The sequence below is a fragment of the Rhododendron vialii genome, chromosome 7a (assembly GCF_030253575.1).
Source record: "Rhododendron vialii isolate Sample 1 chromosome 7a, ASM3025357v1".
NCBI classification, from domain to species: Eukaryota; Viridiplantae; Streptophyta; class Magnoliopsida; order Ericales; family Ericaceae; genus Rhododendron; species Rhododendron vialii.
The window spans coordinates 9,414,145-9,426,900 of NC_080563.1; the positions used below are offsets into that span (position 1 = coordinate 9,414,145).

General features: G+C 42.1%; 1 protein-coding gene across 1 annotated transcript; it reads right to left on the bottom strand.

Moving 5' to 3' along the window:
• Window positions 1-9,292: 9,292 nt before the first annotated feature.
• On the bottom strand, window positions 9,293-11,684 carry LOC131333567 (protein LEAD-SENSITIVE 1-like). The gene is made up of 3 exons (XM_058368151.1): window positions 11,653-11,684; window positions 10,622-10,734; window positions 9,293-10,410 (listed from the first exon to the last, which is right to left on the bottom strand). The coding sequence occupies exons 2-3, from the start codon at window positions 10,713-10,715 to the stop codon at window positions 9,608-9,610; spliced, it is 897 nt and encodes a 298-aa protein (XP_058224134.1). The 5' UTR covers window positions 10,716-10,734; window positions 11,653-11,684; the 3' UTR covers window positions 9,293-9,607.
• Between the last annotated feature and the right edge of the window lie 1,072 nt (window positions 11,685-12,756).

The following is a 12,756-nucleotide window of genomic DNA, read 5'->3' on the forward strand; positions in this document are numbered from 1 at the left end:
ACCCCGCACACTTAGACACGAAAAGAAAGCTTTTTAAGGTAGACACATGATCTCATGAAAGGAATGTCAAGTATTAAAGACTACCTATCCATCGAACCACAACTCATTGCCCCTAAGATCAAATAGGACTTTTATTCGGTTATATCGGTAGGCAAGGAAAAGTGCTTCAAATGTTAGGATAAATTATAAGCAAGTGTCTGAAATTAGGCCAAGATAACATAGGCAAGTATAAGAATGTTCGTCCTCTTTCAACCCTTTTCAACTCCGCCATATCCCTCATATTCTTCACCCTTCACACAATTCCAAGATGAAACAACTTATTTCATTCTTGTAACAAGTATATTGGTGTCTTCCCCTTATCTTTATTTTTTATTTTTTATTTATTTTATTCAAGTTTCAATCTATCTTCTTTTTTTTTCTTCTTTTTTTTTTTTTTTTTTTTTTTTTTTTTGGGAAGAATACTGCAACTCGAGTACAACATTCTTGAAACACTTATCATATTCTCTTCAAAAAATTAACTTTCACATGATTAGCTCGCCATTCTCAAGACACAATTTGGTTGGTGAAGGTTAACAAGAAAAAGGCTCATGCAAAAGGCACAATGTGGCTTGCAAGGATAAATATTTAAGGAAAAGAAACGAATCGGCTCAATTAGCAAAGATGGCCTATTATCCTCTCCTAGGGGCAATAAAATCAAGTAACGATCCAATTCAAAAGAATAAGATAACAGGCATGTATTAAGTCTCAACACTTGACGACAAAAGATAATGAGATCAACAACGATTAAGCCCTTTTTTTTATTTTATTTTTATTTTTATTTTTACGACAAACAAAGAATTTATGTGACACCACTTCAAAGAAAGGAAAGGCACTAAAGCTCACATGGGCATAAGTCTCCACCAATCTAGCCATTGAAAGCACTCAAGTCACAACTCACAAGCAGTCAAGGTCCAAGAAACGTGCAATGTAAAGATGCTAAGAGTGTATGCCAGGATAAATTCCTATCGCCAAGTTAGCAAAAAGAACTACCATGCAATATCAATATTCAATTAATGCCCAACAATTCTCAACACTAGCAACCAACAAGTAGATATCGCAATCTCCGAGACTCAAGCAAACAGGATCCAACAAGTATTTTTTTAATTTTCAAATTTTTTTTTTAACAAGATAAAGAACAAAGTGATTCCTCCCCCCAACTTGAACTATTCAATGTCCGCATTGAAGGTATGAAAAATAAAGATAAGACAGAAACGTAAAAGAGAGGAGAGATATCACCTCGAAAATGAGAGGCTAAGCAGAGAAAATTATAGAAAGAGGGAGACCCCCCAACTTAGATCGAACAACCTGCAAAATGTGAGCCTCCAAGACAGCAAGAAAAATAACTAAAAATAAAAAATAAACAATGCGAGAAATAAAATAAAAGACAAAAAACTCATCCACTTTCTTCACGCGAAAGACATGAGTACTACTTTTCTCCCAGGCTAAAGACTGTGTTTCCCTATTTGTTGGAAGGACAGTATGCATAGGATTCAACGATATCTTGAGAAGTGGTACCATCATCTAATAGGCTGTCACTCCCTCTGGGGCTGCCAGATTCCTTACCCACCACTCCGTTTGTGAAGCAATCTCCACAGAGTTTGGACATTGAAGTCAGATGGTTCGGACAGAATTCTCGCTGCTAACTACGCGCCTGCCGTCAGACCCAACCTCCTAAGTACTACATACATAGCTTCGACTAGGTGGTTATACCAAACCATTATTCTAATTTTTTTCTTCTTTTTCCAATTTCCTTTTGTTTTTTTTTTTTTTTTGTTTTTTTTTTTTGTTTTTTTTTTTTTGTTTTTTTTGTTTTTTGTTTTTTTTTTAACAAGAAATAAAAGAACGAGTGTACAAAGATTATTCCCAAAACCCAAGTCAATGATGGGTACCCCTATCGCTAGGAGCCGGGTCCACTTCTTAGTGAAGACAGTGGTACGCGAAAGCTACCCATCAGAACGTAGCCCAACGGCTACACAACATGGTCATCCGAATAAACAGGATCGACCAACAATTCATCTGGTTCACCTACTTCTACATATTCCAAAAATGGTTTTAGACGCTGTCCATTAACCTTGAAAATATTACCATTCTTAGGGTCACAAACATCTACCGACCCATTCGGATAAACCTTATGCACAACGTAGGGACCGTCCCACCGGGACCTCAACTTACCAGGAAATAAATGAAGGCGCGAGTTATACAGTAACACTTTCTGACCAACACTAAAGGTTTTGCGCTGAATATTTCTATCATGATATGCTTTAACCTTAGCCTTATAAATACTCGCACTTTCATACGCATCATTCCTAATTTCCTCGAGCTCACACAACTGGAGCTTCCTATGGGCACCCGCCTCAGGTAAACGCGCATTTAGCGTTTTAATGGCCCAATAGGCTTTATGCTCCATCTCAACGGGCAAGTGGCAGGCCTTACCATAAACAAGCCGGTAGGGTGAAGCACCTAACACGGTCTTGTAAGCAGTGCGGTAGGCCCACAAGGTATCAGTCAACCGAAGTGACCAATCCTTCCTATTCGGGTTCACGGTCTTCTCTAGAATCCCCTTAATCTCGCGATTTGCTAGCTCAGCTTGACCGTTGGTTTGAGGGTGATAGGAAGTAGACACCTTGTGAGAGATGCCATACTTGTTCATTAACGCCCCAAAAGACCTATTGCAAAAGTGCGTACCCTGATCAGAGATAATGGCACGTGGCATGCCAAACCTTGACAAAATGTTAGTTCGCAAGAACTCTAGCACGACCTTAGAATCGCTGGTCTTAGTGGGAATTGCCTCAACCCACTTGGAAACATAATCCACCGCCAAGAGGATGTACTCATAACCGTATGACACCGGAAATGGGCCCATGAAATCAATACCCCAACAATCGAAGACCTCTATCACAAAAATGTTTTGTAGGGGCATCATATTCCGCGGGCCAACCTTGCCTAATTTCTGACACCGGTCACACGACTTACAAAAGACGTACGCATCCTTAAAAAGACTTGGCCAAAAGAAACCACACTCACTGACCTTGGCGGCGGTCTTCTTTGCGGAGAAATGACCTCCGCACGCCTCGGTGTGACAAAACTCTAAAATTCCCATTTGATCAGTTTCGGGGACACACCGGCGCACTATCTGGTCCGCGCAATACTTGAACACATATGGATCATCATAAATATATTGTCGGACCTCTCTCAAAAATCGCTGCTTCTCAGCTGTGGACCAATGGGGTGGAATTTGCCCAGTCACCAAATAATTGGCGATATCTGCAAACCATGGGCACACATTAGCAGCGAACAACTGCTCGTCAGGGAAAGAATCCACAATGGGGAGATGAGAGGTGGGGTCCTCAAACTCCAGACGAGACAGGTGGTCGGCTACTACATTCTCAACCCCTTTCTTATCCTTAATCACAAGGTGGAATTCTTGCAGCAAAAGAATCCACCGGATAAGGCGAGCCTTCGCATCCTGCTTGGTCATCAGATACTTCAAGGCCGCATGATCGGTATACACCACAATTTGCGAACCCACCAAGTAGGACCGAAACTTGTCTAAGGCAAACACCACCGCGAGCAATTCCTTCTCGGTAGTGGTGTAGTTCATCTGTGCCTCATTTAGCGTCTTGCTCGCGTAATAAACGACGCATGGCTCTTTCCCTCGCCTCTGCCCTAAAACCGCTCCGACTGCATAGTCGGAGGCGTCACACATCAACTCAAATGGCAAACTCCAATCTGGAGGCTGAACAATCGGCGGAGTAGTGAGACTCCGCTTCAATGTCTGAAAAGCCTCCTTACACGCCTCGGACCATACAAAGGGCGTGTCTTTTGACAGTAAATGGCACAACGGCCGGGAGATAGCACTGAATCCCTTAATGAAACGCCTATAGAAACCGGCGTGACCGAGGAAAGATCGAATGTCTTTTACAGACTTTGGAGTGGGAAGATTTGCGATCAAATCAATCTTCGCCTTATCCACCTCAATACCCTTGGATGAGACAATGTGTCCTAACACAATCCCTTGGGTCACCATGAAGTGGCACTTCTCCCAATTAAGCACAAGTTGCTTTTCCTCGCACCGTTGCAAGACCTTTCCTAAGTTCTCGAGGCATTCGTCAAACGAGTCCCCGAAAACTGAAAAGTCATCCATAAACACCTCCACGATCTTCTCTACCATGTCGCTAAAAATTCCCATCATGCACCTTGAAAAGGTTCCGGGAGCATTGCACAAGCCAAAGGGCATGCGACGGTAGGCAAACGTACCATAAGGGCACGTGAAAGTGGTCTTCTCCTGATCCTCCATGGCTATCTCAATCTGATTGTAGCCAGAGTACCCATCCAGGAAGCAATAGAATGCCCGGCCAGCCACCCTCTCCAAAATTTGATCAATGAATGGGAGAGGGAAATGGTCTTTCCGGGTGCTCGCATTGAGCTTCCGGTAATCGATACAAACTCGCCACCCGGTTTGAACACGGGTCGGCACTAGTTCGCCCTCGCCGTTTCTCACGACGGTCACTCTTGCTTTCTTAGGCACCACCTGCACTGGGCTCACCCACTCACTATGGGCTATCGGGTAAATAATACCCGCATCTAAAAGCTTCAGCACCTCAGCCCGAACCACCTCCTTCATATTGGGGTTCAGACGACGCTGAGGTTGCCTAGTAGGCTTCACATCCTCATCTAGAAAAATGCGGTGTGTACACACCGTTGGACTAATACCCTGCAAATCTGCTATTGTCCAGCCTATCGCACCCACGTGCTTTCTCAACATGGTAAGCAACTTAGCCTCTTGATCTTCCTCAAGGGATGAAGAGATCACAACCGGAAAAGTATCATCGCCTTTAAGGAAGGCATACTTAAGTGTGTCCGGCAGAGGCTTTAGCTCTGGTTTAGGTGGCTGGACAGACGATGGGAAAGCTGTAGGAAATGGGGCGCCCAGCGGCTCAAGAACTGGGTTCCAAGCGGCGCCACACACATCCTCCACTGCAAGCATCTCCATTAAACTTCCTACCTCTGGAGAATCTAAAAATGACGCCTCCTCGGCGGTTAAGGTTATCTCCAGAGGATCCTTGTATAACACACTATCGACATGCTCTTGTACCAGCGTGTCGATCAAACTCACCTCATATATCTCCTCATCATCCTCAACCCGGCTATCCACGTTGAAAACATTCACCTCCATTTTCAAGTCCCCAAACGACAATTGGACTTGTCCAGTTTTGCAATTCATGACAGCACTGGAGGTGGCTAAAAATGGACGGCCTAGGATGATAGGAGTCTTTTCAAAGACCTCTGGTATTGGGCATGTATCCAGGACAATGAAGTCGACTGGAAAAAGAAACTCGCCCACTTGAATTAGAACATCCTCCACCACCCCCTTTGGAATTCTCACACTCCGGTCAGCCAACTGCAGCGTGACCGGTGTGGCTTTCAAATCGCTTAAACCAAGTTTCAAGTATACTGAATAGGGGAGCAGGTTGACACTCGCTCCTAAATCCAGCAAAGCCTTATCAAACTTTTGGCCTACGATCGCTATAGGGATGGTGGGACAACCAGGGTCTTTACACTTGGTGGGGATCTCAGTTTGGAGAATGGAGCTCACTTGCTCCGTCAGAAGCACTTTGTCCTGACCCTTAGTTCTCCGCTTTGACGTGCATAGATCCTTCAAAACCTTAGCAAACTGAGGAATTGCGTCAATGGCTTCCATCAAAGAGATTGGAAACTGAACTTTCTTGAATAATTCAAGCATTTGAAAGTTCACATTGACCTTAGGTTTCGCCACCAAGCGATTTGGATATGGAGCAACGGGTGGCATTGGAGTCGTGGGGGCTGCATGAGCAGGCACCACCACTTTAGGAGACTCCGCCTCTTTTTCTACCTCAGGAACACTTCCCAAATCTGGAATGATTGCTGGAATAGCTACCGGCACCGGAGGTGGCACCGATTTCTGGTTTAGGGGCAAATCTTTGTCAATCACCTTCCCACTTCTGAGAGTGGTGATCGCCTTAGCATCTTCCAGACTGAGATTAGGATTACTTGGGCCAGAAGAATCGCCCACATAATGGGTACCAGCGGCATTGACTAAAGGTTGAGAAGGAAACTTTCCCTTCTCCTGTTGGATTTGTCCAACTGCCGCCGTCAACTGGGTCAATTGGGTCCTAATGTCACCAATTGCCTGTTTGGTTTGTTCAGTGAAGCTTAACTGAGACTGCATGAGAGCCTTCATCATCTCATCAGTCTGTTTATCCCGCGGGGGATGGTTTATGCCTGGGGGTGGTCCAAAAGATGAAGGACCGAACCCCTGCTGCTGCTGAGGTGGGTGACGAAATTGGGTCATTTGGCCTTGAGGAGGCCGGAATTGCTGAACTTGTGGCTGAGGTGGTGCTTGGGGTTGCACCGGGGCTTTTTGATCCCTCCAACTCAAAAGTGGGTTTTGGGCCCACCCTGGATTTTAGGTATTTGAATAAGGATCCCAACGCTGGTTAAGTGCGTTCACCTCATCCTGGTTACTATGGTATGCGTCTTTGACAATGGGAAATGCGGGGCAAGCAGTGACAAGATGCCCCGGACACTCACATAACGCACACACCTCTTCGACTTTCACCTCATTCGCCTGATGGACTTGCTTAAGCTTCAAGTCCTCTAATTGTTTAGCCATCTTGTCCAGCTGAGACTGGACATTATGCTCTCGCACACTAGAAGGAAAAATGCCAGACCCACTGGGTCCCTGTGCAGCCATGGCCCTATCACCGAGGTCGGAAGGTTCCCAACTTCGGTGCTTCTCGGCCAACTCTTCGAGAAAGTCCCACGCATCGTCCGGGGACTTATCTAGAAAATCCTCCTCTTTACAGAGGTACTCCATTTGTTGGACCGTAGCAACATTCAAGCCCAAATAGAAAAATGACACCAACTGGTGTTTCATGAAACCATGATGTGGTAAGGACAACAACAAGTCCTTGAACCGCTCCCAGCACCTTAAAAACGACTCGCCCTCTTTCTGCTTATACGATTGGATTTGGCGAGTCAGGTACTTCGATTTACTTTCCGAGAAATATTTCTTGTAGAATAAATCTCGGACAGCAGCCCACGTCGTGAGAGATTGTGGCTTCTGCATCCGCAGCCACTTATCTGCATTGTCCCTGAGCGAGGCTGGGAAAAGCTTAAGGCAAGCATTCTCCCACTGAGTAGTGGTGGCCAGGGTGCGCACCAAGCCCTCGAAATGACGGACGTGCTCATACGGATCCTCATTCTCCTTCCCATGAAACAAGGGAAGGGCATTATGTGTACCAGGTTTAATGGTGAAAGCATTACGTGCTTCCACCGTCTCGGTTGGTAAAACTATTGGACTGAGAGGAGTGGTCCTCTCAGGATGCATGTGTGCACGCATCGACATCGGTGGCTCTGCTATTGGTGGCTCAATTATTAAATCAACAAAAAGAGCACCGATATCAAAAGAATCACCACTAAAAGACTCTCCCTCCACGATTACTTTCGGCTCTCTCTCAATGGCTACGAGACGCCTGGTATTGTCTCGGTAGTACTTAGGCTTTAGTGGTGATTGCGTTCCTACAATGGAGGATTGCGCACCTCTACCTATGATGGCTCAAACAAAATTAAAAAGAAAAAATAAAAATAAAAAATAAAACTAACTACCCGAATTCTTTAACACACGTTACCGTCCCCGGCAACGGCGCCAAAAATGCTTGATCGATTTCCTAGTCCTAAATTAATGGGTTGCCCCAAGCGTAGGGCGGAGATCGACGCAGCATAATATCCGGTAAGTCCGGAGTCGAATCCACAGAGACGGTGATGTGTGCTGACTAAAAATTCGAGTTGTAGAATTAAAATTAGCTCTTAGGTAGCTACCCCTTGTTGTTTTGTTTGAGATTAACTAAAACTTAAGAAAAATAACTTTTCTTTTCAAATAATTAAAAAGAGGTACAGTCGTAGGGTTCATAGCACTCGTAACCAGTCCAGATCAACCTGCTCAATTTGGTATTCTTAAAAATGTTCAATTTTGGATTGAAAAGATACCCCGCAAGATGCGAAACCTTAGGGTCGCCGTATACCCATGCGCAGCGGAGAATGGGTTTTGGACCCCCATTCCCCCGTTCACAAGGGCTCCGACAATGCCCAGATTCGTCCGCGGGAAGTATTTTTCCAATCTTAAATCATTTTTACATTGTTTGATAAAAAGAGCAGTACCCGAACTGATCACGGCGTGCTAATCACCCCGCGACCCTACCTATATCACTACTCACTAATCATTATGTGATAAACAAAAAAAACCCTAAATTGAAACATGATTCTATTACGCAAGATGAAAAATAAACAAAAAAATAACAACTAATTAAATACCAATGAATAACTTTAATAAAGAACAGAAATCAATACGAGTTACCGGTGTGCGGAGATCTGAACAAAACTTAAAAGAGAAAAACAAAGCTTCGAAGAAATCAATACTGTAAAATAAAGGTCGGAGTGTGTACTGAAAATACAGTGGGAGAAATTGCAGCCCTGTTCTTTCTTTAACCCTCGATCGCTGCTTGTGTTTTTCTCTGACAACCCTCCGTTCTCTTTTTTTTTCACAGCTCTCTGTCCTCCCTTTTATATTTTTTTCCGCTGACAGCCGCCCTTTTTTTTTCAAAAGCTGCTGCTGCCGATTTTTTCCAAAAGCTAAAGCTGCTGCCGAAATAAAATCCTAACCAAAGAAAATGGCACTCGGCAGTCCCTTTCTTCATTCTTTTCCGCCGCCTTGTTCTTTGATTTCGGCAGCCCCCAAATCTTCTCCTTTCATATGTGGGCATGTGTATATATATATATATATATTAAGCCAACAACCCTTCTCTCCTTTTTTAATTCTAATTCCAAGTCGGGGCCACACTTTACTGACCGACCTAATTCCCAATTGATCCAAAAGCCATTATTATCCTATGTAGTCATGCCCATGGACTACTTAAGTTCATAGCAAAATTCTTGACTCTGTATTGACCTTCAAACGGACCACCTTCAATCACCATATAATATTTTAATTTCGCACTTCTTGCACTAAATCCTCCAAATACTGAAAATACACAAATTAAGCATTAAACTCTAATTAATAACATAAATGAGACGTAACAAAGATAAATTAGGAGGCGCTAATGTGAACATTTACGCGCCTATCATAAGGCTCTGATACCACTTGTTGGGTAGAGAAATATTGATCACACTTATAATGTATGAAACTCATAAGAAAATTGCATAAACACACTCATGATATATTGATTTTGCTCAGTCTGAAATACAAGGAGGAAATTCTATTTCTCTCTCTCTGATTCTTTTCTACTTCACTCATACTTTTACAATCAGATTACAAGCTTATTTATAGGTAGAACCATAAAAAAGAAAAAGAAAAAAAGAATGAGATAATCTCTCGTTTATTGCATATTTCAAAATATACCACCAAACCTCCGAAGTCTTCAGAAATCTTATATTTAACGGTTCACCCATGTGTTTTTCAAAGGCTGCTTAAGTTTATCCTTTCAATAAAGGCAAAATTATTTTCGTCGTCTTAAAGATCATTTTCATCGTCTTAAGTGGAATTATCATCGTCTTGAAGATCATTATCATCGTCTTGAAGATCATTTTCATCGTCTTGAGTGGAGTTATCATCGTCTTGAGGATCATTTTCATCGACTTGAAGATCATTTTCGCCGCCTTGAGTGGAATAAGTCGCCGCCACCAAACGACGATGGAAGTTATCCAAGTCCTCGACCGGCACCTTCTTAACATCGCGTCGGACACCAATGTCAGCGGCATACCTTCCCATACCATGCTTGCGACGGCATTTTTTTTCCGATTCCTCGGTATTCGAAAAAAATTTTGCTTTCATCTTCTTAGTAAATATTTTCACACGTACCAGATCAGCTATTTGACCGCTCCTTCCCAGTGCCTCCTCGTCCATTACCAAAAGCCCCGTTTTGCAATAGCGAGCAAAATCCTCGCAGTTATTCTTAATCAGGTTATAGTTTCCGAATCCACCATTTTCGAATAGATAGTTAGCCCTATGGATCACTTCGCTTGCGGGGTCCGATTCAGCAGTTGTGCACGTACCACCCCGGATATGCCACTGTAGAGCAGTCTTCGAGACCCCGTATTCGTAACGGTACAGGGATCCTTTATCTTTGAAGCAGTTCAAGCAAGAGACGATTACCCCGCCCTCGGATTTTTTACCGCAGCGAGGGTGACAATTTGGACAAGTTTTTGCCCCCCGAGTTGAACTCGAAGATGAGACTCCTGGAATAGAACCTGAAGCGAAATGATCATCGATTGAATCCGTGAGTTTTCCAGGGGGCGCTGTGAAATTGATAACTACGCCATCACCAACGTAAATGCCTGTTAAAAAAAAAAAAATACAGTAATACTATGATCAATAGACAATAGAGAGATAGTATAATTTTCCAGTATTTGAAAAAATCCAGTTCGGTGAAATGACTAGAGAGAGATGGACAAAGAAAATTTAATGGAGACTGCGCTTAGGAGTTTTGAGACTACCCCAAAACGAAAAAGGAAAGCATTTCGAAAATACATTATGACTGTTACTGACCGTGATGAGCATAAGAAAAAAGAGCCCTCCAGCTGTAAACATGATCGCCGGCTACGATGTCAATCTCTTTGACTCGATTAGACAACGGACTCATCTCCCTCCTTTTCTTCCCCCTTTGCTTTTGAAATCACAAGTACTCGTGAATTGAATATATCCAACAACAATATTGTCCCTAATTCGGTCCGTGCAATATTCAATTGAGATATATATAGCAGCTCTTGTAAAAATAGAAATAGAAATAGAAATACACTACTACTAATATATAACAGCTGCGGCCGAAAAAAAATTCCAATTAATATATATATATATATATATATCGGAACGGTTCAAGGGACACCCTAAAAAAATACCTAAAAAAACACCCATAATCGTAATCTTATAGTTCCCGAACAAATTTTTATGATCCGAACCGTTCAATGTATGCAGAATGTGATTTTAAGAGTGCATGCGAGAAATTAGCAAAAAAAATGACTGGGAAATGTTTGATTTGAGCAGTTTTTATTTGAACCGTTCAATAAAAAACTGTTCGAAACTGTTCGGATCAAGCCCTTCCCGGTCATTTTTTTTGCTGATTTCTCTAGGGTACCCTTAAAATCACGTTCTGATCATATTGAGCGGCTCGGATCATCAAAATTTGATCAGGAACTATGAGGTATTTTTTTAGGTGTTTTTTTTTGGTGTCCCCGAAACCGATATATATATATATATATATATCGAGGCGGTTCTGCGGACAATCAATTAAACACCTAAAAAGATACCCCAAATATCAATCTCATAGTTTCCGATCAAATTTTTATGATCTAAACCGTTTAATGTGTGCAGAATGTGATTTTAAGGGTGCCCACAAGAAATTAGCAAAAAATATGACCGAAAAGTGTTTGTTTTGAGCAGGTTTTAATTGAACCGTTCATCAAATCTAAGTTAAAAAGAAAGAGTCTAGCTAGCTAGTTTGATGTTTCTACTTCGACGAATGATATACTATATAGTCCTAGTAATGTCACAGAGAGAATTGCAAAGAAATTATTACTAACCGTGATGATAGTAAGCGAAGGATGCTATCCGAGCGTAGATGCGAGGCCCCTTGATCGTGTTTCGTCAATTTATAAGTAGAAAGTAGGTGGTGATGACGACGACTAGGGTTCGACTAATTCAACTACCGCGTATGTACAACATTTCCGGCCGTGTCAACGGAGACTCTTGTAAACTTTGAGGAAATTCTTGAGAAAAACTGTAGTTAACATGCATGGACTTGTACTATTCTTTGGTGAGAAAGCAAAGGTATTTTTTCTAGAAAGAGAACTTTATACAGTGTTGGGATAATTTTATATGGTGTTGGATCAATGTAACTTGAGTTTTGGCAATGCAAGCAGATACCAACCTCTTCCCAATGTTCTTTTTTCTGCTATGGGGCTTCAGGTGGGCAAATGATTATCGAGGGTAACTGAGATGTAGTATCCTTCTTTCGATGCCTTTGTTTCATGGCCCGATCCTGTTGTTTGTATGCTTTCTATCATGATAATAATATTGTTTTTGCATGCCAATAAAGCAAAAAAAAAAAAAATTTTACTACAAGCTATTTCGGATATATAGTTGTATTTGTTGTTCCTTGAACATGTCATTTAAATTCGATGCTTAAATAAGGCGATGTCATAGTTTTATAGCCCTTTATAAATTCGTTAAATTGCACAATTATATTTGTGATCGATCGCATATATAGTTACACTCAATCAAATATTTATGATCTGCGTAAAATAAATAAACGAAGGGGTCATTTTACCGGAGTGACATTATCAGGGGACATAAATGGCAATTATATTTGCTCAACATTTTCTTATATTCCACAGTACGTAGTTGAATACATCAAAGCATAAACGTGTTTTAAATTATTCAAAACCTGCAATACAATTAAGCAGACTTGCAAAGTCTTGGTCAATGTAACTATGTAAGCATGTGAAATGGGCGTAAGAGGAACTGTAGAAATTAGTTTAAGGTGTGCGCATATTGGTCCAAGACAACCAGCATTGCCAAAAAAAAAGTGTCATAAAAACTTCCATCTTTCAATTATAGGTGCATGCATCTGTCAAGGCATAAATGCCTGCATCCCGTACAATTAACAAGACTTTAAGGCATAAATG

Coding starts and splice junctions, on each gene's coding strand:
- LOC131333567 (XM_058368151.1), bottom strand. CDS start 10,715: ATGAGTCCGTTGTCTAATCGAGTCAAAGAGATTGACATCGTAGCCGGC. Junction 10,411..10,621: donor TTTTTCTTATGCTCATCACG/GTCAGTAACAGT, acceptor TTTTTTTAACAG/GCATTTACGTTGGTGATGGC.